Source organism: Halichoerus grypus, chromosome 6 (genome assembly GCF_964656455.1).
Source record: "Halichoerus grypus chromosome 6, mHalGry1.hap1.1, whole genome shotgun sequence".
NCBI lineage: Eukaryota > Metazoa > Chordata > Mammalia > Carnivora > Phocidae > Halichoerus > Halichoerus grypus.
Window position 1 is genome coordinate 167,450,279 of NC_135717.1, and position 25,982 is coordinate 167,476,260.

Genomic DNA, 25,982 nt, shown 5'->3' on the forward strand with positions numbered 1-25,982 from the left:
TTTCCTTCGCGCCACATGCACTGCTGCCGGCGTGGCTGATGGCCTACGTGCACGACGGAACAAAACGCTAACGTCAGCCAGACTGACGGAAACCCAGACGTGAGGCCTCCTCCATCCGCGTGTACAGACCCCTGAATTCTACCTGGGACCCTGGCTAGGAGCTCTGGCTGGAGAGGGCAGGAGCTCCCCAAGGGAGGGCGCCTGGCTCGCAGCAGGCCTGGGCCTCCTGTCCCCTGTGCACGCGGGTGCCCGGCCAGACACGGCTCAGCCCGCAGACTACCCCCGGTTTCCCTGAGTCTCCGGGGGGTGCAGGGCATCCAGGGGGAGCCGATACCGAACCTGGGCATGGAGGGTGGCAATCTGCTTCTCCAGGTTCCGCTTGGCCTCCTCCTCCTCTTCCAGTTGCTCCTTGAAGGAGTTCTTCTCATCCTCCATCTGCTTCAGCTTGGTGCTCAGGCTCAGCTTCTGCCGGGTCTCCTCCTGGAGCAGCTCCTGCACCGAGACACGCGGGGCGCCGGGGCTCAGGAGGCACGGGGGCAGAGCCTCACGGGCCCCACGCCCTCGACGGGGAGGAGGAGCCGGTCCCTCTGGTTCGGGGGACAGCTGCTACAGCCGGCGGGGGTGCCAGGAGGACCCAGAGACCCCGTGGGTCACAGAGGAGCTGGGCCCTGCCTCTGTCTTTACCTGCGTGTCCTGCAGCTGGGACTCCAGGGAGGAGAAGTCCTTGGTGAGTTTGCTGGACTTGCTGTCAGACTGGGTGAGAAGACCGGTCACGTTGTCCAGCTCAACCTGCACGGGCACGGGAAGGACAAGGACCATGACTGCCCTGGCTCCACCTCAGCCGTCAGGCCCAGGGGGGCCGGAGTCACGGGCCGCGCCCCAAAGGCCTCGCTCAAGAGAGGGGGAGCCCCGGAGATCCGGGCCCAGACCGAGGCGCAGGGGCAGGCACCCCCGCCCAGGCCCGGGTCCCAGCGGAGGCCTCACCTGCAGCTTGGTGACCTTGTCGGCCAGCTCCATGCGCACGCGCTCTCCCTCGGTGAGCTTCACCTGCAGCTCCTGCAGCTGGGCCTCGGCCTTCTTCCGCTTGTGCTCAGAGTCCCCTTTGCCCTGCAGCAGCACCTTCACCTCATTGGCCAGCTCTCCTCGCTCGTTCTCCAGGGTCTGCTTCGCCTTCTCCAGGGTGGCTTTGACCTGCGGGGACGCAAGCCACGGGGTGGAAAGGGGCAGCTGTGCCCTGGTGGGAGGCTGGGACAGCTGCCCGGTCCAGATCCGGAGTCTGCTCTCTGCAGCGAGAACGCCGGAGGGCCAGCCCAGGGGAGGCATGCCGCCAAGAGCCTCGGGCCGGACGCTCGGGCCTGACCCGCACTCCTCAGCCGGACGGGACACGCAGCACGTGTCCTCAGCTCGGAAACAGTCCCCGCCTGGCCTCCCTCACGCTCAGGTGTGAGGGGCTATCATCACTGATACTAGGACTTTAGCATATCAGAAGATGAGGGCAATTATAGCTGTTCAGAGTCGGGCTTCCAGCAGAGCCTCTTTGAAATCTGATGTTCCGAGTGATAATGTGACGATCTTCCAGAAAATATAAAAGCGGCATTTACAGAATCCACTCCACCATCCCATTCTACCATCCACTGAGCTGGCCGCAGGGTCACAGGCACGTGCAAGGGGGAGCCGCACAAACTCGAAGGTGTATTGGGTGAGGAAAAGCTGAAGGGCAAGGGAAGGCTGCCACCAGAAGGGGCCCAGATGGACAAGGCATGCCTCTGAGAGCATTTTACAGGCCGCCACGCGGAAGAGCCTTTGACTTGTTGGGCCGCCACCAAGAGCGGCTTCGCGCTGGGAGCCACGGCAGGCGGAACGTGGTCTTGAGAACTCCCTGGCCCAGCCGCCTGCCCGAGACTAGCAGGATTAATATCCCAAGGCTTCCCATCAAGATTGCAGCTGACCACGTGCGGGTGCTCCAGAGAAAACCCTAGGGCCCTCTGGCACTCGGCACCAGGCCACTCCAATTCCTGGAGACCTTCTGGTCTGGCGGGTCCTAAACAAAATACTGACGGTCATTCTTGAACCACTTACTGAGTCCTTACTGTTCACATGCTTTACTGATCATCAACTCCAACTGTCGTGGATTTTCATGACACAGACCTATCACTTGCCTCCTCTACAGTTGGGGAAACTGAGGCACAGAGGTAGCTACTTGCCTGAGTCACACAGCCGCTTAGGGCTGGAGCCTGGAGCCACTCTGCTCTGCAGGCCTGGCCCGGGGAGGCAGCCAGTCTCCGGGAGGGCCCCCCCCCGCCCCGGCACCACCCGCAGTCATGGAGCCCGGCCCCAGGGAAGCCCACGCACCCGCTTCGCCTGCTCTAGCTGCTCAGCCAGTTCCTCCACGGCCTGGGAGTGCTTCTGCCTCATCTCCTGGATCTGGGCCTCGTGGGTTTTGGCCTCGTCCTCGAGGGTCTTCTTCAAGATGTTCACTTCTTGTTCACGTTTGGACCTGGAGAGAAGCACCCTCAGGATGGAGGCTGGGGACCGGGCGTGCTGCCGCCCTGGGCTCTGCTTCCCCGGCTGCAGAGAGGCTGACAAGGGGCATCGACTACCCCAGCCTTGCTGCCCAGTGGCCTCCCTCCTCGGCCATGCATCCTCCAACCCAGGCTCGCAGACCCACTTTGTGGAGGAATCGGCGTCTCACCCCGGCCTCACCCCAACTCCAAGCCAGCTTCCTCAACAAGCCCGGGGGCATCACCCTCCCTGCCCCCCACCCCCATCCTCAAGTAACTTGGCCACTTGGCTGCACGGCGCACCTGAGCTCCTGCTGGGCAGCCGTGGAGTCCAGAGTGTCCTCCAGCTCCGTTTTCAGAGCCTCCAACTCCTCCCCGAGGTCCCGCTTCTGCTTCTCAGCTTTATTCCTAGAAGCTCGCTCAGATTCCAGGTCCTCCTGGAGCTCAGAAATCTGTGATTCCAGCTCTCGAATCTTCTTTAGGGCCATGTTCTTCTGGGTGGCTTCCTCCTCCACTCTGCCAAAGAGACAACATGAGGAGGAGGCTCTTTCCACCTCAGGAAGCAGAGTGTGCAGAAAAGGCTTTGGAGAGGAGCAGCCAAAGCCGCTTCCAGAAGGTGTAACCATGGCCCGCCCTCAGGTGCTCCTCTCGGCAAAAACATCTGAAGCTTCCAGAAGATTTAAGAACAAAACCACTCTGTGAACTGAAAAACCCCACAGAAGAATCACTTCATTTTCCAAACTGAAATTCAGTGTTCTAAACGTAAAAATAAATGAACAAACATTAAGCAAAAATTAAAAAGGAAATAAAATGCTACAGTCCATTATTACAGCAACTAAGGAAAAACACGAAGGTGCCGCAGATACTCTGGGGGTGATAATCACGTCAGTGCGGGTTCATTAACTGCAGCAAATGTGCCACCCTGGGCGGGGAAGTGACAGTGCGGGAGGCCGTGGGGGGGGGGGCGCTGCGGGGGTGTATGGGAAACTGTGCACCTTCTGCTCAATTCTGTTGTGAATCTAAAACAAAGATTCTTTTCTTTCTTTTTTTTTTTTTTTTTTTAGCATGCCTATAGCCAGAAAGTTTAAAAATGCAAGAAAGACAAGGCCTATGGTGCTGGGTGACGTTGCGGATTACAAACGGGGGGGTTACAAACGGATGACAAAGCAGCCGCACGCGTGCCTTTAGGGAACGGGACAGGTCTTGCTGTGGGATGGCATCAAGAGGGCAGCCACTCGCGGGGGGCACAGCGGAAGGTGCCGGCACCTGCCGGCAGGGGGCGCCAGCCCTCACCTGGCCAAGGCGGCCTGCAGCTCCTCCTCTTTCTTGGCCAGCTGCATCTTGAGCTCTGCGATCTGGGCCTGCAGCTCTGCGATCTGGTCACTGAGGTCAGTAGAGTCCCCCTCTAGCTTCCGGCGAGTCTTCTCCAGCTCCTGACGCTGCTTCTCCTCTCTTCGGAGGCGCTCTGAGCAGCAAGCCGGGGGAGACCGACAGAGCCCTCAGCACCCAGAGATTTTTCCCATCTTTGTTTTTCATTGTTACAAAAAATACTGAGTTTTTGTTAAAACATACGTGAGCCTTAAAGGATCACAACATGCAGACACTCATACCCCAGACCTGGATGAAGGAAAGAACATCCCCGAGCTGCCACGTCCGGTGTCGCCCCAAACTCTGCCGACCTGCCCCGCCAGGGACCTACGCTTCCCTGCACATTGTGCTCCCAGTTCCCTTGTTTTCCTTTAAGGCTGTACCAGGTCTTCCTCCCTAAAAAATAGGCTTAGTTTTCAAGAACCTAAACTGTGTAAGGGAACGTCCTGTATGAATTCTACAGTCGGTGCGGGGGGTCAGGGTCCAATGTCTGGCTTTACGATTTCCACTAGGACGTCACTCAGGTAACCCCTTAACCCTCTGTGCGTCATCTGAATACAAGGATAATGAGACCACGTGCCTCGTTAGGTTGCGAAGCTCGCGGGCATTAATATCTGCAAGCACTCACCACAGCTCCTAGCCCAGAATCCGCGCCTGCTTTTGTCACTTAAGAGTAAGACCTTGAAATTCAGCAAGTGATCCACGTGGACCAGTCTAGTGTTCCGCCGGGTGAACATACCACAGCTTATCTCCCTGTGCTACAGCGGAGGGGCATTCGGGTCGTGTTCGCGGTGCGCCCTCCGGAACGATGCCCGGAACCCCCAGTGCGTGTGGCCGAGAGCGCTGGGTTGGTTGTAGGCACGTGAAGCTTCAGAGCCACCAGGCAACGCCAGACCGTTCCAGGCCACCTACCAGTTCATGCTCCCACCAGCCGTGTGTGTGCACACGCGCGTGTTCAGATGGCTTCGTATCTTTGTTAACACTACTCAGTGTCAAACTAAGAAGCCCCTCTCGGTGTTTGCCTGCCCAGTGGCTGTGCCCTCCTAGACCTGGACGACTGTGTTTCAGACTGTTCCCGGGTGAGGGAGGGAGTCCGCAGGGTGAGACCCCTCTAGCACCTCACTTCCCCTTTGCCCGCCTGACTCGCCTCATCCCCTCCAAACATGAGGGGGGCAGGCGGGGCTGGGAAAACCCTCCTGGTGGTCAGCCTGGACAGTTTGGGCCCTACATGTGCAGGGAGTCAACATCTGTCCTGGACACGCGGGGTTGCCCCGAGCCTCTGCCGAGGGAGCAGTGGTTTCTGGCATGAGCTCGGAGCCCCCACAGCGGTCCCCTCTCCCCTCTCCCTCCGCTGTCTACACCTCTCAAGAAGCAGGGGTGAGAAATCCTCAGACAGACAAAGGCACAACTGGCCACCTGCCCCGAGTCAAGCAACAGTCTCTCGCAGCATCTGTCCAACCCTGCAGAGCACGCACGGTGTGCGCCTGCGTGTGATTCAGTGTAGTCCCCATGGACACACGTTCACTGTGACCCTTAGAGAAGGAGAAACTAAAGCCCACAGAGATTAAGGGAGAGCTGCGAGGTGATAGAGCTGGTAAGCAGCAGAGCTGGGCTCAGACCTAGGACCTCTTAGGAACTCAATCTTGTGCAACTCATGGCACACGACAGAAAAGAAATGCCAGGGTGTTCTTCTGAGAGCCCTTCACGTGGGGGAACATCCCTTCCTAGCCCAGCCGGTGCCCGGAGCCCAGACTCCTGTGGGGACCAGAGCTGTCCCCGAGGTTTTCAGGGCAGTGGCTGGGGGCTGCAGACTCCGAGCGTGCCTGCACCCAGAGAACATGAGACCAGCCCAGGGTTCCTGCTCCTGGCGGCAAGGCCCAGGCGGGTCCCGGAGTGGGGACGCCTCAGTTCCTGCCCACCACCCTCTTACCCTCCAGGTCAGTGATCATCGCCTCATGCTTGTTCTTGAGCTTGGCAAGGCTCTTCGACTTCTCCTCCTCTTCCATGAGGTTGGTGGTAAACTCGGCTATTCTGTCTTCCAGAAGCTTCTTCTCCTGCGGGGCCGAGGGTGGGTCAGAGCTAAAAGTTAGTTGAGCACACAACACTTCAGCTCTCCTCAAATATAACTTGGCCAGAAATTTAGGATTGAACCAAGGGAAGGACCTTAAATACTTGACACACTAGGATTTTCTGGATCAAAGGATAATTCTGAAAGGTCACTAGCCGGCGCCTGGATGGCGCAGTCGGTTAAGCAACTGACTCTTGGTTTTGGCTCAGGTCATGATCTTGGGGTCCTGAAATCAAGCCCCAGGTGAGGTTCCACAATCAGCGGGGAGTCTGCTTGAGATTCTCTCCCTCTGCCCCTCCCGCTCGTGGTCTCTCTCAAATAAATAAATCTTAAAAAAAAGAAAAGTCACTAGCAGCCCCAAATTAGCTGGATAAGCTTCCTTAGGATCTACAGATGTGGGTGCCCAAGGCCTTCCTGGACCTGTGTCACCCGTTTGGGCTCAGGTAAGAAGGCACCCAGGGGATTCAGACGCAATGATTCTACCCTCTCTGTGCCCGGCACCCGTCCACTGGGTGGGCTGCGACCTCTGCCTTCCTCATGCCCCCAGAGCATCCTGGCTGCTCCCCCCGCTTCTGCCGCGTGGCCACTGCTGGAGTCCTAATCTCAGCAGGTCCCCGACCAGGCTGACCTCACAGTCCCAGGACTAAACAAGCGCCAACACCCAGCCTGGGCGACTCCGTCTCGTGTCACAGAGTCCGCAGGCTGGTGTCCTGCCACGTCCGCCCCACCCCACTCGGAATTGAGGATGGCCTTCTGACCCTGTCTCTCCTTCTCCTGACATGACTCTGGGCTTTTATCTGCTCGCCGGCAGACTGTGACAGGGACCCGACTTGGCTCTAAGAGACTCTTAAATAGCCACTACCCTGGGAACGGCTGGAGGAGGGCACCTGTGCCTCAACACTGAGCCACCGCGGTCCCCAAAGCCCCCTGGGGACAGATGGGCAACACCCCACAGACGGCTCAGCAACAAGTCTCGGGTCTTGGGAGCTTGCAGAGAGCTTCACCGAGAAGAAGTGCCAAGCCTTGCCCTCGGGCCCCACTCAGTGGTGAGAAACACCCCTCTGAATGGGACGCTGGCACCTGGAGGCCACGGACACCCAGAAGAGGACCCGTGATGGCGCGGATGCTGTGACTGCAGGAGAGGGAGGGAGGCAATGGGCCGGGAGTCTTGCCTGTACCCGGCCGCCGCCCGCGCGGCTCAGCACTCGGGGCCTCCTCACCTTGGCCAGTTTGCAGTTCTGGTCTTCCATGATGATCTGGTCTTCCTCCAGCTTCTTCAGCTTGGCCTCGGTGGTCACCTTCTCCAGCTGCAGCTTCTGGCGGGCACTCTCCTCCTCCTCCAGCTGCTCCTCCAGTTCCTGCCGCGGAGCCGGGGAGACCGTGGCGGGGGGGCTCACGGGGAGACCATGTGGGGGGGGCAGACTACACGGACCCGGCCCACCCCGCACTTGTGGGCTCCGTCTTTAAAACTGGGGGACGGAGACAGGGACCCCGGCCAACCGTGTGCTCGCTGGTTCTGAGGTGCCTCCTCCCAAGCGGCCCACCAGCGGCGCGGGCAGAAGGCAGAGCTGATCGCCCTGGCCCCGCGGACCGACCGCAGCGAGGACGGAGGGAAACTGAACCGGCTTCGCTGCTCCGTTGGCAGTGCTCGCTGCCCGCAGAGGGGAGCTCTCAGAGGCCGCCCCAAGCGAACGGGCCCCGGCGATTTCTGCGCTCTCTCCGGCTCCAGGGGCGCTGCGCCCCGCCCCTTCTCTGGAGGGGAAAGGGGCCTCACCTGGATGTTCTGCTGCATTTTCTTCTTCTCGGCCTGCAGGTGCTGACAGCGCTCCTCCTCCTCCTCCACCCTGGCCTCCAGGTCATGGCAGATCTCTTCGAGCTCCTGCTTCTTGGCGGTCAGGCGGGCGCGGAGCTCCTCGGCCTCAGCACACAGCTCTGTTTCCGCCTGGAGCTGCTCCTGCAGCTGTAGCTTCTCCGCCATGAGCTGCAAAGAGCCCGGGGACCGCGTGAGTCCCCCGCAAGCTCCTCAGGCCCCGGCAGCACGGAGGCTCCCGCGCTCAGGCTTCTGTGGGGAGGAGACCGTGCCGACCGGAGCAATTCCCATCTCGAGGGTGCCGAGGCTCCCAGGCACTTCCCAAACGTCGCGTTCCGGATCCTTCACCGCTACCCCGGGAGCTGTGCACCACCATCCCCGGGAAACAGGCTCAGAGAGGTTCCCCCAACTCCCGTGAGCTTTCCGCCCCACCGGGCGCCTCCCTACATCACAGAACCCCGAATGGGGTCTGCAGAGAGATGAGCCGCTGGTGACAGTGACCCTCCAAACGCGCCCCGCCCACCGCTGGCCAGCAGGTGGCAGCAGGGGGAGCCCCGCCCCAACCAGCCGGGCCGTGCCTGCACACACCCACCTGGGACTGGAGCGTCTCCATCTCCGTGAGCCTGTTCTCGGCAGCCAGTTGCTTCTCCCGGACCTTCACCAGCTCCTCCTCCTTGGCCATCATCTCCTCCTCCTGCCGGCTCACCTGCAGCAGCGGCTTGACCTGGAAGAGACGGCGGAAGAGGCGCTCGGCTGAGGATGCCTGCTCGGGCCGGGCCCTCCCCCGCGCCCAGGGCAAGCTGGCCGGAGCGCCGGGCAACTGGACCCGCTCCGGGGGGAGGCACAAACACACCACCTTTCTGGAGATCGATTCGGCGCTGTGTGCCACAGGCCCCTGACCCTGCTAAGTACAGGTCAGGGACACCACCTCCGTGTTTGCACGAAGACGTGGACAGCATGTTTACAATGGTGGAACACGAGGAATGAGAGAAAGAAACACCACGGGAAAAGGGGCCACCGAAAACAGCACATGTCTCCAGGGAACATCATGCTGACTTTCTAAAAAATGATGCTCGTGAAGGAATTTTAAACGGAAAATACACTAAACACAAGACTGTTTATGCAAGTCAGAGCTCAGCTAGGTAAGAATGCATATGGTTTACAGAGCGGAGACTTAAAGGGGATAAAAAAAGGCAGTGGAGTAAACAGTGAAACGTCTACTCCTCACGGACACTGGCTCGGGGTTGAAGGGAGCACGTGTGAACCTCCGTTTTCTTTTTCATGCTCTTTGTCAGTCTAACTTTTCACAACGGCCACAAATTATTTATTACAATTGAAAGCAGCCCGAACGACGTTCAAGATTTTTTTTTTTTTTGAGAGGCTAGGGAGGGGAAAGCCTGTGCAGCTGTGTACACGTTCTGACCCACCGCCCTGTGGCTGCTTGGGAGGACAGCGCCCCCAGCACCCAGCGAGGCCCGGCAGCCAGGCTGTCCACACCAGACACGTGCCACGGCGTGCACGCTCTGGACCCCGCAGGGCAGGCCCAGCCCTGGCTCACACGGCGCGGGGGTGGGGGGGGGGGTGTTGAGGCCAAGGCTACGCACTGCTCCCAGGGCTCCGAGTCCCGCACAGAGGCCGGCGGGAGGCCCGCCTGTCCCTGCGCCACAACGGAGGCCGAGGGCGCTCATGGGGTCGCAGCGAGGGAGGCCCGTCGGAACCCACCTTGGTGAAGAGCCTCCACCACTGCCAGTTTCGCAGCTTGAGGTAGGCGGCGCAGTTCCTCTGCAGGACCTTCATGGCCGTCAGCTGCTGCTGCCGCTTGGCGAAGGCCCTGGGGAGAGGGACCCCGTCAGGGCAGGGGACCGCACACCTCCAGCAGACAGGAGGCCTTTCCGGGGCAGCCGACCCCTCCCTGCCTGAGACGCCTCAAGACACAAGTGTAGGGAAGGAGCCTGGCCTTGGGGGTGAGTCCTGTGGGTGACCCCGCAGAGGGTGACAAGGACCTAGGTCACCAAGGGGCAAGTGAGTTCACGGGGTGGAAGCCCCTTGTGAATTAGATCTGCGTCCAGTGTGACTCCTGGTCATTCGGGAGACGTAGTGACTTCAGTGTCCCACCCTCCTGCCACCCTCCATCAGTGGTCTTTGATTGGTGGCAAAATGTCAGCAGCTGATGTCCTGCAAAGGTGGGCTTAAGATGTCAACTTGGGGGGCTCTGGGATACATGAAGGCTCCATTTGCCCAAACACCACAAAGCCATGCTCCGTTTCCCAGGGTTCCCAGCTCACACTGCAATGTACGGCCCCAAGCACAGATATCGGGGTTCAGGAGACCCAACATGCAGCCACCACACCCACTGTCCCGCAGCAGGTGAGCCCTACCCTCAAAGGAACTGCTCTGGACTCGAGGACGGGCTCCTGTCCCGGGAGCACAGGGGACTCTGGGGACAGAGTCTGGGCATCATTCCCACACGAGGGACACAGTGAGGAATACTGGTAAGCAGGACTGTTTGGAGCAGGCAAATCAGGCCCAGAGTCACCCCCTTCCCAGCCGGTCACTTTAAACCTCAGGCATAAATCCAGAAAGCAGGGGGCAGAGAGCTCCACCTGGGTGTCCTGGATCAGACTGACCCCCGACCAGCGTCAGTGCCCCCGTGCAGCAGGAAAGCCGGGAAGGGCCCGAGCACGGGCAGGCTAGGCGGAGGGGGGCCCCTCCAAGGACTCACTTCCTGGCCAGGTAGCCCCTGCAGCAGGCCTGGAACCCGATGATGACGTCTGTGATCTTCAGGTCCCGCTCCTCCTCCAGGTGGGCCAGCACGCCAGCCCGGAAGAAGACCTTGCTCTGGCCGATGCGGTACAAGTTGCTATCCAGCTCCAAGGCTTTGATCTAGACGGGAGCAGACAGGCCGCTCACCACGTGCCACCACGGGGCCCTCGGAGCAACGCCGGGAGCCAGCAGTCTGTCCCAGAGAGGCTGTCCGTCAGCGGCTGCCTCTCTGCTGGGCAGCCTGTCCCCTGGAGCCCAAGAAAGCAGGGCTCAGAGGATGCCGGGAGGAGGGGCAGGTGGCTTCCCGCACAGGGCAGGGTGATGCATCAGACAGCAGAAAAACATAGAACCTCAACATCAAAAGGACCTAAGGGTCTTCTCTCCTTCTACCTCCCGCCTCCATGCACTGCCATCATGGTCTACCAATGCCCAGCTGGGCCACCCTTAAACCAGAGGTGGCTGAGCATCATCGTCGTCGTCGTCGTCGTCACCAAGACTAGGACACACCCCAGTTCAGGCCAAGCCCAGGACCAAACGTTAATTAGGTGACCTGGGGCTATAACCTCTGGGAGGAGCCCCTGCTTCCTCAGCTGGAAAATGGGAACAATGCTTTCTTTAATTAGAATAAAGTGAAGAAATCAAGCAAATAGTGCCTCGTCCCCAGTATGGCTGTGAGAACTGAACGGGAGAGCACAGAGCTCAGCGCAGGGCCACACGCGCTGCGGACTGAACAGAATTAGTGCTCGTTACCATCACTGGGAGGTTTGGGCACAGTATGGGCTCTCTTGTTGACCCACTGAGGCAAGGGTCTGCCTGTCCGCCTGTCCTCCTGGGAGACAAGGATTCAGAACAAGCTCTAAAAAGGCAGAGCCTAGAATGGGAAGAGTGGGACTGGAGTGAGCTTCGGGGCCACCAAAAGGCCCTAATCATCCTGGAGAGGCCCGGGGAGGAGCAGGGAAGAAGGCAGGTGGAGCCAGCATGGGCATCTTCCCTCCCTGCCCCACCCCTAACCCGGACAGCCTAGAGAATGGGTGGCCCACACACCCTCCCCGGTCATGCCCTCCTTCCCACGGGCTCAGGGCTGGTGAGCGCCGGACAGCAGGGAGTGGTCTCCTCCCTCCCATCCCCACCTCCCTATCACCTAATGCGGGGCTTCCCACATAGGAGGTGTTGACTCCCTTCTTCCCTCTTCTCTTTCTGACAACCCCCCAACCCATCGTCTCTCCTCTTTGGAAAGAATGCAGAGGAAAGACAACAGGAGGCAGGGGCCGCTCACCCTGGACATGTAAGAAATAATCTGACACCTATATAGTAGGAAATAGGACAGGGGGGTTCGGGCCCCAGCGTGGCCACTGAGCCACCGGGGGCTGTCATTCATTCTAGCAGAGTTCAGAGAGCCTGCTGCACATGAGGCACTACTCAAAGGGCTGAAAGGAAATGTCCAGAAGCATGCACTGCGGGGGCTTGGGGCCATGCTTCGCTGCCCCCTACCACCCACGCTGAGCGTGACAATCCGAGGAGATACGAGTGTGAAAGCACGAGAATGTGCCCCAAAGGAAGGGACCGGCTCCCGTCAGAGCCTGCTGTGGCCGCAGCGCTAGTCTCCACACTGGCCCGGGCCCGCACGCCATCCCTGACCATCCCAGGGCCTAGAGGGCCGCCGCTCGGGGCGCGCGGCAGAATCAGGACTGGAGCAATGGCAGGACAACAGCGCCGGCGTCTTCCAGCGAGAAGGCCGCGTCCAGGCACACGGGCGCCGCCAAGCGTGCGCGCACCCCACCCCCCACCCCCCAGCGGGAGGCTGACGCGGCAGCTCTACTCACCATGAGCACGCACGCCTGCTTCCCGTCCATGAAGCCCTTAGGAATGGAATTTGGTGTGAGGATCTCGTATCTGAGGAAGAACAAGAAGCCTGGTCAGTCTACCCCATGCCCGGATTCCTGGGATGCACGGCAGAGAGGACCATCCCTACAGGACAGCGCATGGACGAATCCCTTCAGAGAGTCTCCCAGGGAAGGAAGACATTCAGCAAATCCCACCCTGCTCTTTCCTTAGGCGGAATGACCCAGAAAGGCTTCAGGTGTTCCAGACAGCAAATGGAAACTCACACTGGACTGTTTTGGTCACTCGGGGGCGAGCTTTAGGTTGGGCTCACCAACTGCGACCTGCCCGGTGTCCGCATCTGCCGCCTTTCCCCCGAGGCGCTGCAGGGGCCTCTGACAAGTGGGGTGGCCCCAGAAACAGAGGGCTGCATCATGCCGGCAACGGCACACAGGACCGTGTCATCGATGTCCCGCTCTGTACACGCAGCAAGCAGCCGCAGTGCTCTGGGACCTCCATTTCTACAAAGTTCTTCAAACACCCCGGTCCCCGGCTGATTCCTCTTTAATTTCTCTTCCAAGATCCTCGAACGGTAGCAAACAGTGCCAGGCCCCGAGTCACAAGGGGTGACAGCCAGCAAGATAACAAGACGGGGAAACCCCTTCTCATACAGAGAAGGAACGGGAGGAGCCGGCCAGACCCCAGCTGTGCGGGGATGAGGAAACACTCCCTCGCTCACGCGGCCCGCCGCAGGAAAGACAGGCTCCCGGCCCCGGCTCACCTCTGCCGGAACTCCTGGAACACCACCCTGTTGGGGAAGCCCTGGCGGCAGATCCGGATGCCCTCCAGGACCCCGTTGCAGCGCAGCTGGTCCAACACCAGGTGGGGATCCAGTTTGCCAGCCTGGAGAAAGAAAGAAATACACACAGGTGGTCTTGCGTCGGTGTCCGGTGTGGATGAAGAAAGGTAGGGCAGGCCCCTCTGGACTCAGCGGGGTAAACGTCCCCGGGAGTGGGAATGGGAGCCTTTGCCGAGGCTCTCAGCGTGGGGGCGTGGGGGCGTGGGGAAGCACCACTTCTGCGCAAGGAGACACACAGGGGCCCAGCACCCGCACCTTCTTCTCGTGGTTGGGGATGATGCAGCGGACGAAGTTCGGGTTGGTGTTCCTCAGCGTGGCCATCAGCTTGGCCAGCTGCTCTTTGTAAAGCTGGCCCACCGTCCGGAACATGCCCTTCCGCGTCTTGAAGGCCCCGGGCAACGCTGTCTCTGACATGCCAGCCACCTGGTCCAGGCCAATGATGCGGTCCACTGCAGAGACCACCCAAAAAAGCACATGAATGCCCAGTGGTCCTAGCGGGGGGTGGAGGGACAGGAGAGACAGACAAACACACCCGGACAGGAGGAGGAGAGACTACAGAACAGAGAGACCGTCTCTACTTAGAATCTACACAGAGGGCTAAGGTCAACTCCAAACGTTCAGCAAACTTGACTTTGTGAACAGGAGGCGGGAAAGGGTTTGGAGAGCCTGCAAAGCCACTGGGCGGGGGGTGGGGTGGCCCATTGGCTAACCCCACGTTCATATCACCCATCTTCAGCCCACTGTGCAAGCTCGTTCCCAAAGAGATGTAATAAAGCTGCAACAGGATCTCAGAAGAGCGAGCCTGGCTACTTCACTAGGGTGGCTCTAAGGAGGTGTTAAAACTTGACCTACAGAATCCTATAGTTCCATAGTCCCATTAAGAAAAAAAAAATCAGTATCCTGAATTCACACTGACCTTTACCTAAGGGCTCAGAGCTAGGAGTTAGAAAGTGTAACTGTAAAGCTACCTGCCATGGTTATGAGGACTCTGGATGATTCCCTCACTGTCTGAAGGCCTCCCGTGCAGATACCTCTAAATCGGGGACCTAGGGGAGCCTGGGTGGCTCAACTGGTTAAGCGTCTGCCTTCAGCTCAGGTCATGATCTCAGGGTCCTGGGATCGAGTCCCACACTCAGCAGGGAGCCTGCTTCTCCCTCTGCCTGCCCCTGCCCCTGCTTGTGCTCTCTCTCGCTCTCTTGACAAATAAATAAAATCTTTAAAAATAAAATAAATACATAAATAAATCGGAGGCCTAGAGCAGCATGTGGCATCAGGAGCAGAGAGGTCCCAAAAAGCCTGCAGACCCCTTCCCGCTCTTGTATCTTGCTGGGTCTCCTAGCTCACAGGTCTTTATCATCTCCAACGCCCTCCCGGGAAGTAGCCCTTAGCACCGTGGCACATGCCCAGAGCAATGAAGGAACCGCTTCCTCCGAGGTGAAAGCAAAGGAACAAACAAACCCAACCGAAGTGGCTGGTGATTGGAGGTCCATTTTAAGCAAGAGCAATATTAAATTTGAAGGCTTCTGTTCCTGGTTTAAAAGCTAAGGACTCTGTGACAAAAAGTCTGTTTCCTATTCCTCTGTGGCCAGATCTCTAGGATTCATCTGAAGACAGCAAAAAGAACAGGTGCTCAAGACAGGGGCCGGGTGTGAGGACAGACTCGCTGAACCGGTCAATTAAAATGGGAGGCATTTTTGACCTCACACACCCAGGCCCATTTCACTGGCTACGGAAGGCTTCCTGGGAGTGGGTGGCTTGTGAAGGCCACTCAGGCTGCTCAGAGGAAGGGTGAATGTGCCCCATGATAACCTGCTATTTCAGGTGAGCACGTCCTGCCCCCGGGAGGCCTGGCCCAGAAGGAGCAGGCCCTTGCTGAGAGCGCCAAACAAAAGCACACAGACTCTTTTAGCTTTCGGGTGCACATACACACAGCAGGGCATAGGACTCCTAAAACTCATGCTAAGACGCCCGCAGCCATTCAAGCAGCAAGATGGTGCCGCCTTCAGGGGGTGGAACTCTGAGAATATGAATTTTTATGCTGGTTCCCCCCCGCCCAAGATCTAGATTGACAGCCTGCCCACAAGCCAGGGGCAGACCAAGGAAAGGGACAGTCAGGCAGGAAGAGCCAAGGGGTAGGAACACTCGGCAGAAGCGTGCCCCACACAGCCCTGGATGCACCGCACACAAGGGTCAGCACTCCGGGTGGCCAGTCACCTGGTTCTAGGTGGAGAATGGGAAAGCGTTGATAGAAATAGGCTCTCTGAGTGCTCTGCATCTCTGCAACAGAGAGGTTAAAGCAAAACCAGGCAGAGGCAAAGGAGGAACCGACAGAAGCAAGGAAAGAGAACTCCAGGGCCACCAGCCTGCCGTGGAGAGGTGGAACCGCAGGACGGGACACGCGCGTGAGGAGGCGCTGGGCCGCCGTGGCATTCCCACGGGTGGAGGCCCGGCCCTCGTCCTGGGACCGCGGCGAAGGAAGGCAAGAAGAGGCCGGCCACGGCCACAGGGAGGTAAGGGTGGGGGGCAAAGGGCGTACCATCCTTCCACAGCTCTGAGACGAACTTGTCGGAGGACTGGTGCAGAAGCGTGGCGATGTTGTCGTTCAGGGGGTCCATGTTCTTCATCAGCCACTCATCGGCCTTGTAGTCCACCTGCGAGAGTCGGGGGCCCGAGTCACAGGCTGCTCTGGGGACACAAGCACTCCGAAAACCAGCCGGCCCCAAGGGCGGAAAAGTTAAAAACGCCAACACCCCTTGACCTGGTATTTCCTTCCCCGAGAAAGAAATGAGTGAGAAGGGCAGCAGGGCATCAGCAGGACATTCTCGGAGGTGGGACGCAGAACAGGGAAAACCTACACACAACACAAATATCCAACAATGGGGGACTGCTGAGAAATTTAGGTTGTGGCAATATAACAGAATATCCTGTTTTTATTTTTTTGTTTTTTTTTTCTTTTTAGGTAATATAAACATAAGGAAGAAAAATCCTGGCAGGACAAAACCAAAATGTTACAATATTCCTTTTAATTAACAGGGCAAGGATTTTTGCTTTATCTTTTCAGGATGCCCGAGTTTTCCCTGAGCTTGTTAATTATTCTTATTTTCTGAAATACGTTCTTAATGAGTAATCCATTGTACTTTCACTGCAAAGACCCCAGAACGATACCGAGTGCAGGCCGCCTCGGCCTCCCTCTTCCTAACCCACAGCACGGCGCACAGGTGACCACTGTCCTGGGGCTGGGGCTCCTCTACGGCCCCGTCTGGAGGTTCTCCCACAGGTGCGCTGCCATCGACGACGAGGTGTGTGATGCTGGCTTCCTGCTACCTCCAGGGAGGAAACGAAGCCCCCGAGACCGCGTCCTGGCCATCTGGCTGCCTGCGCACAGCCCGCACGCCTATCCCTTCGGTTGCTGCCCCGCAGCCCAGGCGTGGACGCACGCAGCCAGTTTCACGGTTCAGGCTCGCGCCGATGGGCTGTGCGGTGTGACTGGTGTTTTGCATTATAAATAATACTGCAGTAAGAGCCCTGTGAGCAGCTCTGCCCGTGCGTGCATTTCTAACAAACATAGAAGTGGAAATGTAGGCTCAGAGACATTACCTTAGCTAACTATAGGAACAGGACTGGTTGGTTTGGGTTTTTTGTTTGTTTGTTTGTTTTTTGGTTTTTTTAATGGGTGTTTTTAAACTCAAGAGCTGTGTGCTTCCGCATCTGCAGGAGCAGCGGGCGAGGACCCCGGTGAGGACCAGGTACGGCTCCAGAGCCGTGAGAGCTCAAGGCTCGCCTGGCCCGACTCATCACATGTTCTGGCTGCAACTGTTAGGAGCTTCGAGCAAGGAACACAGAACCTGCTGAAACCAGCTTTATTTTAAGTACAGATCTCTGTGGACTCGGGACACCCCTCCCCAGTTCGGGATGACAGCAGTTTTGCCATTTTGTCGCTGGGCATCCTTGGCCCTAACGAAGCTGTCACCCACAATGGTGGCTCTCAGCCCGGCCACTGTGCCCCCATCCCATGTTTGGCGACGTCCAGAGACCTTTCTGTCACATCTAGGGAGAGTGCTACTGACCTCTGGTGGGTAGAAGCCAGGAGTGCTGCTAAGCGTTCCCGAATGCACACGACAGTCCGGGACACTGCGGACGGTGCAGCTGCGACATCAGGCGTGCGGAGGCCGAGCGGCCCCGCGCAGAGCACTGACCTGTGCCGAGCACGGGGCTGCCCCAGCTCACTGAATACACGTAATGCTGCACAGCGGTGCTTACTGATTTTCCAGATGAGGTGACCAAGGCTCAGAGAGAGGTTAACTGGCCCAAAGTCACACCACTGACGAGTGGCAGGGTTCTAATTCAAACTCCAGCGTCTGCCTTTAGCACAAATCTCCCTTCTGCGCCCGGAAAATACACCTAATGACAAGACCCGAGTACCAGCCCAAGCACCGTACAGGACTGCTGCCAGCTCCTCGTACAATGGCACACAGGACGGGGCTCCGTGAGGTGGGAGCGCCGTGTGAACGCTGATTCCTGCCACGGGGCACCCCGCTGGACAGGCACTGTCCCCCGCCCCGCCCGCAGGGCTGCCCAGCTCCTCGGCCTAGACAGAATCATCTGCACCTCCCCCGTGAGGTCCAGCCGTGCGTGTGCTCGCCTCACCTTGCCCGCGTAGTGGATGATGCAGAAATCAGCTTTGTCCTTCAGCTGCTTGGGCTTCTGGAACTTGGGGTGGGTGCCCTGTTCCTGCACCACCTTCTCCACGAAGCTCTTGTCGGTGGCTTTGGGGAACCAGCATTCCTCATCCAGCAGGGCCAGGACGCCAGGGGGTCCTGCCTGGGAAGAACACAGCATCACACAGGTGAGCACGACCCAGGGACCCACCCCATCCCTGCCCTCACCAGAAGCCGGAGGTTAGGATTCAGAATCCCCAGAATCTCAGCAGAGGATAGGCGGCACTCGCCCCCACAGGGAGGGTAAAAAGAAGCATTAGCAGAACTCAACTCAGGAATTCTAGTCTAGGGGCGCCTGGCTGGCTCAGTGGGTACGGCAGGTGATTCTTGACCTCAGGGTCATGAGTTCGAGCCCCACATTGGGCATGGAGCCCATTTTAAAAAATAATAATAAAGTTCTAATTTAAAAAGAAACTTCTGAGCTCTAGGCTGTGGCTGACACACTTTACCAGGTGATCCATCACGGAGTTTCTCCAGCTTAGTGCCCTGGAAATCATCTGGTAGGTCTGACGGATGTGTGCCATGACCCGCACGCCCGGGGGCTGTCCTCAACAGGCACCTGCCCCCCTGGAGCCACTCTGAGACACTGCCCCCCACGCCGTGTCTGCACCACAATGTGGTGAGATGTGAGACTTCGAGCAAGTCCTCCAAGGAAGCCCCCAGAGCCCCAGCAGCACACTGAATTGATAAGACAGACTGAAACGCTGTGGAGCCTGGCTGACGAGACTCAAAGCCGGATAGGATCTTGCTCATTGGCAAACACATCTGATTTAAGAAAAACTCATCACAAAAGTAAACTGCTTCACGTTAGGATCATGAATCATTTCAACCCCTGCCCCCAACCTTAACTAATACTTCCAAATGCACAAACTCCCCCCTAGATCGTCCAGCTAACTGGCATTTCAGTGTAACTCTGGTTGTACCCATTTTCAGCAGCTCAGGACTCTGGAAAGATAGGAGTACAGTGCTGTAACTCAATTGAGAGATAACCCAGAGCAAGAAACAGCTCAGGCTCCATGAAGGAGCACATCCTGTCCAACCTAAAACACAAGCAGGTGACCCCAACCGCACCTGCAAGAGCTTTCACTACAAAGTGAAGGAAAGAGGGAAGACTCTCTGGCTCCCACCTCCCACCAACAGCCAATGCTGTGGGACGGAAGCTCTGGTGCCCAGTTAGCCCTAAAGGGGGGCAGACTCAGCACCTGTACCGGGAGCAGCATTCATCACCCTGGGTCTGCCCAACGCCACGCTGCAGCAAAAGCACCTGGGGACAGGATGCTATGACCTACCAGCAAGCCCGTTTCTTTAAGACAAAGAAAGGCTTGTTGAGCCCACCCCTCAGATAAACGCTGGGTGGTCTTCTGGGACTGAAGACAGGATACTTGGGCACCAGCCACAGCCCCACCTGGTTGGCAGCTGGGCAAGGCCCCCAGGCCCCAGATCTGAGCCCGAGGGCCTATTCCTGCAGGCGGCATCGACAGGGAGAGGAACTAGACACAATCCCCCACACTCCAAGTCAATGTGGAGTGGGAGGCAAGGCGCCCCCCACTCCCCCCGAGGGGACGATTGACAAGCCAGGTCTGAGGTCTGAGCAGGTCTGGCTCTTACTGGCTTCTCAATGAGGTCGATGCAGGGCTGCAGATCGAGGCCGAAGTCGATGAAGTTCCACTCGATGCCCTCGCGCTGGTACTCCTCCTGCTCCAGGATGAACATGGTGTGGTTGAAGAGCTGCTGCAGCTTCTCGTTGGTGTAGTTGATGCAGAGCTGCTCGAAGGAGTTCAGCTGCAGGGAGAGAGGGCTACGTCAGAGGGGTGCCCGCCCTCCCGCCATGAAGCCACGGCCCCTCGGGGAGAAGTGGGACGGGTATTTAGGATGGACCTCCTTGGGCAGCTCAGTGCTGGCCCCCGGGGAGCCCAGACGGGCAGGCGCCTTCCCTTATCAAACCCAGAGCAGGGGTTCCTCACTGCCTGGGGCCCATGGACCTTTCTAGAAGTTTGGTAAAGCCTCTCTCGGAACAAAATTTGAAAATGAATAAAATAGATGTTATGTTGAAATATAATTATCAAAATACTGTGCCATACCAATACATGGTGCTTCCTTATTAATAAGCACAAGCTGTGGGCTTCCTAACTTCCAGGAGTTTGAGCGTGAAGGACATCACATCTCCACCACTACTGTGGTGGGAAAGCGTCTGACTGCCACTGGAGACAGGCCCCGAGCGCCGCCAGGGCAACTGTGACTTGTGTATCTTGCTTAATTCACAATTCAAAAGAAATACATCACGTCAATGAGACGTTAGTGAAAACTAGAGGTACTGCCCCGCCCCCGGCCCCCCACCGAGTTCATGGTCTCTCTGGAACCTGCCATGGACCCCAAGTTAAGAACCTCTGATCTACTGCAAGTATCACTTTTCCCAGCCAGACCTCAGTCTTCGTGGGCAGAGACAGTGTCCTGTCCCAACGCTCAATAAATAGTCACTGAAAGAGTAATCTCAGAAAGCACCTGCCCGTGAAGGCTCCCAGGACACCCGCTAGAAGGTCCCGTTCTCTCTAGCACTGCCGCTTGGGAAAAGGCGTGCCTGTTGGAGCTTAAAATATGCCCAACTGATGTGTCCTGTCTCCACGCGAGGGACGAGCTGGCCCACTCGGACTGCCGTGGGGCCAGAGGAAAGAAGACTCCACGCTCAGGGAGAAGGTGGCCAAGAGAGCACGAGAGAGGAGCTCACATCGAAGATCTCGAAGCCGGCGATGTCCAGGATGCCGATGAAAGAGGCGCCCTGCCTCTTGGTCTTGTCCAGAGCCTTGTTGATGCGCAGCACCAGCCAGCGGAACATTCGCTCGTAGGTGGCCTTGGCCAAGGCCTCGATGGCAAAGTCAGCCTGGGGTGGGGGGAGGGAGGGGACACACCCAGGGGGACAGAATGTCAGGCACAAGGAGCCTTTAAACCTTGTAACCCTTTGCTCCAGTCACTCCACCTGCGGGGCCTTCCCCCAGAGGGACAGCCCTGAGGATAGAAAAAAACCTTCACGCACAGATATGGTCACTGCAATGTTATTTATAATGACCCCAAACTGAAACAACTTAGATGCCCAACAATACAGGCATTGCATTAAGTACCTGGACATTTGCAAAAACCTTTTTAGGATAAACAGGGACATACTGAGGTATCTACAGAAGAAATGATAAGGTGTATGAGGTTTCCCTCAAATAATGCCATGTGGGAGGTGGGAAAGTAAGATTAATGATGAGCCAAGACTGGCCGGGAGTCAGTAACTCTCGAAGCTGCCCATGCAACAGGCACATGGGGCTCATTACACTATCCTGTTTTGCAAATGCTGGAATAGTTCCACAATAAAAAAAAGCCAGGGTGACAACTAAGTTTTAGAAAGAAAAAGCACTGGGGGCGCCTGGGTGGCTCAGTCAGTTAAGCGTCCAACTCTTGATCTCAGCTCAGGTCTTGATCTCAGGGTCATGAGTTCAAGCCCCATGTTGGGCTCCAAGCTGGGCATGGAGCCTACTTAAAATAAACAAACAAATAAAATAAAAATTAAAAAAAAAAAAAAAGAAAGAAAAAACCTTGCAGGAAATAAAGAGCTGCCCAATACCTGTCACTGGTTAGGACTGTGACAATTTTTTTTTCTTCTTCTAGATCTTTCTGTATTTTCTGAATCTAAAGTATTCATATAGTAGCTTCATATGGAAAAATAAAGCCTCTTTAATTATTAGGGAAATGAACAGCTGGTAATAATTATGCACGCCGTCTTTTGAAAACAGCATTCTCGGCTATGGTGGGATGGCTCTGAGCGGAGCATCGCCCGCGGGCCCACAGCCGCCAGCGTGGGGTACATGGACGGCAGCCCTAGGCAAAAGGACTCATCAATGTGGACTCCAAAGTATTTTTGAGAGGTGGGAGTATAGCACCTTGAAAACACCCACCACCAGCGGCAACAGAGAGGCCTGGCTGGGGAGGGACCCCAGCTCCTGGGGGAGGTAGGCCCACCGGTGCGGCGCAGCCGAGGGCTGTCTCTCACCACGCGCAACGGGACAGCAGGTGGTGGAGAGACAAGCGCTTGGCACGGCCTTCAAGGGCGGTGGATGCCGCCGTCCTGGCACCTGAACGAGTTGTGCTAGAGAAACAGCGAGTTCTCGCTTCACTCTACACCCGAGCAGGACATGCGTCCACACTTGCCGACCCATCAGTCTCAACGTCAACTCGATGCAAAGGGGCACGACATAACCACAGCCCTTCCCAAGCCACTGGCCTCGGGCAGCCTCCTGACTCCTGGGGCCAGTTTTGTCACGTTCTCACTGGGGGTAAACACCACCTTGCTCCCCGAACTGCTGCGAGGCCTGAATGAGGGACCCAGGCAAGGTGCCTATCACAGCAGTGGCCCAGCGCGGGCCCCAAACTGGCTGCCGCAGTGACCCTGCTAGGAGGCAGCCCGACCCCCTGGCCAGAGGGCATACCTGTTCCTTAGTCTGCGCCTTCTGGACGTAGTCCCGTCCCACCTTGATGCGTGGGGTGAGGATCCCTCTGGTGAAATCTGTCACGTTGATACCCAAGAGGTGGGACACTTTCTGGGCAGCTGCGATTTTTCAAAGAGTGAGGAAGGGAGGGGTGAGAAGTTTTAATTAAACCCGAGAGAATGAGTCCCTCTGCTCAACCGAGAGGTGGTAACTGAGCGATCATTACCAGGACAACTGGCTCCGGGCCCTTCTTCAGCAGGGCGCAGAGTGCCCAGCTCTCCCCTCAGACCCCGTGGCCGTGGCACCTCCTCACTGGGGGCCCGGGGCCGGTTCCTCTGCACATCCCTGGCCACACGGTGAGTGAGGAAGTGGGTCCTACCCGCAAACAGGACAGGGAGGAGCTGGGGGTGCAACAGCACACGTCCCATGGGAACATCTTTTACAATCCAAACACGCGTGTGTTACGTTTTTTCAAAAGCCCCAACAAGGGCACATTAAGGCTGACAGCTTAAATGGGGTCATTTGCAGTGACTCAGGGAATGGCAGTGGCCGAGCAGCAAATGTGCGGATGGCAGCGGTCCATGGTCCTAACGTGTTCACGGGGAAGGCACGCATGAGATGGAGCATCAGCAGAAATCAAGGTTTTACTAACTGGGACAACTGGTTTGGCCTCTAGAACAATGGAGGGAAACCCTGGTCGGCATGATCAAGGGCTTTCCTAATTCCTTCTGAGGCTTACTCCCTGAAGACACACCAGGGTCACATTTGTGTCTATTTTATAAAAAAAAATACAGAGCATGGGATGCCTGGGTGACTTGGTCGGTTAAGCGTATGCCTTCGGCCCAGGTCATGATCCCGAGGTCCTGGGATGGAGCCCTGAGTCAGGCTCCCTGCTCAGTGGGGTGTCTGCTCCTCCCCCGGCCTCTGCCCCTCCCCCCACTTGTGTACACACAGTCTCTCTGTCAAATAAATAAAATCTGTAAAAAAAAAAAAAAAGAAAATACAGAGCAATAGCCAGCCATGAATACACATAAAATGAAAAAGAAAGGTTTGGCTAGAATTCCTACAAGACTTCTTCTCCTGAGCAAATCCAAACCCAGACCACGGGCCCCGTGTTCCAGGTGACAGGACCACGAGCATTACCTGTGTTGTCGGGCATGGACGCCTGGTCGGTGTTACGCTCCTTCTTGAAGACAATGTTGCCGAGCTGAAGAACGCCCGAGATGACTCGCAACAAGCCTTTGGGGGGCAATTGAAGACAGCTCAGAACCAGGCGGGGATTGGAATAAGCCCCTGGGTAGGGGCAGTCACTCCCTCAGGGGCCCTTGAACAGGACAAGCCATGGACAGCCCATCACTAGGGCCTCTGGCAGGACTCGGCTTGGGCAGCCAGCCTTCTACTTGGACTCGAGCTCTGTTAAAACTCCCAAAACTTCTAAATCTGGACCAAGAACATGCCTCTGGCCTCAGGGCCCACTGCCTATTTTTATAAATGAAGTTCTATCAGACAAAACTGTGCCCACCACTTACATACTGTCTACGGCTGAGCCAAGGTGGCTCCAACCCTCACGCTAGAGAACAGGGCGTACTCTCCCTCTCCCCTAATCTTTCGAAAATAAAGCCACAAGGCCTCTCTACCCTCCTTCTGGGGCAACAGGAAGACACGGGCATGTCCCGCCTTTCACCAATGCAAAGACCCCAGCCCCGGCCCCTTTCCATACTCCACTGAGACAAAGCAGGAATGGAGCAGAAGACCCAAGCCCTGAGCAGGTAAGGGCCTGGCCTTATTCTCCTGGGCATAAATGCCTGTGGTACTGCTGGGAGCAAATAACCCTGACCGAGGCACCATTTCCCACATGCTGGAGGCCTTCCTCCTGGCCTCTACAGGCCTCCCCCAAAGTCAGAGCCAATGGGAAGCTCTCCCCAGGCCTCAGCTGCCCCAACGCCTCCAAGGGCGTGATGACCAGCCCCCCGCCTCCCCTCCTTCAGCCACAGGAGGGCCAGCTCTGTACCCATTTGTTCCTCTTCTGGGATGCCCATAATCCTCATGGCCTCCATGGTCTCCTGGAACATGTCCTTGTCCTGCTGCCCTGGGATGGTGACGTGCCCATTGGATAGGAAGCGGTATTTGTTGTACGGCTCCAACAGGAGATCAGCTGAAAGGGGTGGAGGGCAAGGCGGGTCAGTGAGGGGCTGTAACCAGCGCTCTAGGCAGCACTCTGACCTCCAAGGTCTGGGAGAATGGGAAGCACCCCTAAAGGCCTGAGAAAAGCCCAGAACGGCAGAGTAGCCAGAAATGCTCTCCCCTCGGATCGTTGAGACTCCCCTGCACGTGGCCTCTGAGAGCATGAGGGCCCCCTGACTCTCAGAGGCAGACTCGACCGCCCCGGCTTTTCTCTGGCATGGTCAGAACAAGAGGCCAAGGCCTCGGACGGGGGGGCGTTTGCATTCCCCAACTGCAATGTGTGGCCCGACTGGGGCCGGCAGACCACAGGCCAGGCTGCTGGGCCCACTACTCACTCTTCAGGTGCTCCCCAGCCCCGGACAGCAGGTAGTAAAAGATGTGGAAGGTCCGCTCCTCCTTGGCTTGGCGGATGGCACGAGATTTCTCCAAAAGATCTTCGCAAATGTTAAGGAACCGTGCACACAGGAGGAAAGGCAACTCCCTACCTTCCCGACCCCTGTCAAAAGCAACTGAACCTCACCAGACAGCAAATGGCAAAATAAAACAAAAGCAAACTGTCTTGGCTCTCTCCTTCCGGGCGTAGAGCCTGGCAAACAGCAGCTCCCACACTCGGGAGCCCTGTCTTTAAAGAGCCCCCTCTCACAAGGGGATGGAGAGCAGGATATTCTCACCAGCAAGGCTATAATGCCTACACCGGGGAGAAATAAAGTAGCACCTACTCCAACCCCGCCCCTCCGGGAACCACACTGGAGGGTCTTCATCGTCCCATCCCTTCCGAGGCACAACTCTGTCCTGCTACTAAAGAAGAACCTGAGTTCAGGGTCCGGTGTTCAATGAGCTGCTCCTGGTACTCCTCCCAACGCCAGGGGTGAGGTGTCCCAAGAGGCCCGTGAGGGGGGCAGCTGCCGGAATCAGGCTGCTTCTCCACCAAGGTCTTGTCCCTCCCCGCCAGACCAGACACCCCGGCTGCAATTAACCAAGGATACAAGTCTCAATGTTGGCTCCAACGATGTAGCCATTGACATCAAAGTTGATGCGAATGAATTTGCCCTAAAGGAAAGACAGATGAAGCCATCAGAGGCCCCCTCAACCAGCCTGAGGGACAAAAGCAAGAGACTGCCCACTTGGGAGACCAGGGGCCCTGTGCCCACACTGCCTGGGTACTCAGGACTCAGAGCGCCACGCTGCTTGGAGCCTAGGCCAGGACAGGGTCAAGAGGTGCCCACACCCCTCCGCTGAGGCGCACAAGTGTTCCCCACTCCTTGAGCTGGCCCCGGCTTCTAACTGGCCGTGGGCTACAAAGGGACAATCGGTGGGACTGGCAGGTAACTCCCCACTCTGTCCCCTTCCTTTTTGCCACCCGGGCTGAAGAAGCCACGTAGGCAGAGCCACAGAGACTGGAGCGAGACCCAGCCTACTCCACG

At 57.5% G+C, this 25,982-nt stretch overlaps 1 protein-coding gene across 1 annotated transcript in view; it reads right to left on the reverse strand.

Annotated features, from left to right (window-relative positions):
- The window catches only part of MYH9 (myosin heavy chain 9), a 91,637-nt gene that overhangs the window by 9,632 nt on the left and 56,023 nt on the right, over positions 1-25,982 (reverse strand). Inside the window, exons 7-30 of the mRNA XM_036108739.2 lie at positions 25,545-25,608; positions 24,894-24,992; positions 24,386-24,529; positions 23,518-23,613; positions 22,375-22,493; positions 20,634-20,786; positions 19,517-19,690; positions 17,838-18,011; positions 15,727-15,841; positions 13,446-13,639; positions 13,113-13,234; positions 12,334-12,403; positions 10,470-10,630; positions 9,470-9,578; positions 8,340-8,471; positions 7,712-7,918; positions 7,158-7,295; positions 5,800-5,923; positions 3,795-3,966; positions 2,805-3,017; positions 2,353-2,497; positions 985-1,191; positions 685-789; positions 340-492 (exon numbers count right to left, since the gene is read on the reverse strand). Of these exons, the coding sequence (XP_035964632.1) occupies positions 340-492; positions 685-789; positions 985-1,191; positions 2,353-2,497; positions 2,805-3,017; positions 3,795-3,966; positions 5,800-5,923; positions 7,158-7,295; positions 7,712-7,918; positions 8,340-8,471; positions 9,470-9,578; positions 10,470-10,630; positions 12,334-12,403; positions 13,113-13,234; positions 13,446-13,639; positions 15,727-15,841; positions 17,838-18,011; positions 19,517-19,690; positions 20,634-20,786; positions 22,375-22,493; positions 23,518-23,613; positions 24,386-24,529; positions 24,894-24,992; positions 25,545-25,608 (3,390 nt within the window). The remainder of the gene's footprint in view (positions 1-339; positions 493-684; positions 790-984; positions 1,192-2,352; positions 2,498-2,804; positions 3,018-3,794; positions 3,967-5,799; positions 5,924-7,157; positions 7,296-7,711; positions 7,919-8,339; positions 8,472-9,469; positions 9,579-10,469; positions 10,631-12,333; positions 12,404-13,112; positions 13,235-13,445; positions 13,640-15,726; positions 15,842-17,837; positions 18,012-19,516; positions 19,691-20,633; positions 20,787-22,374; positions 22,494-23,517; positions 23,614-24,385; positions 24,530-24,893; positions 24,993-25,544; positions 25,609-25,982) is intronic.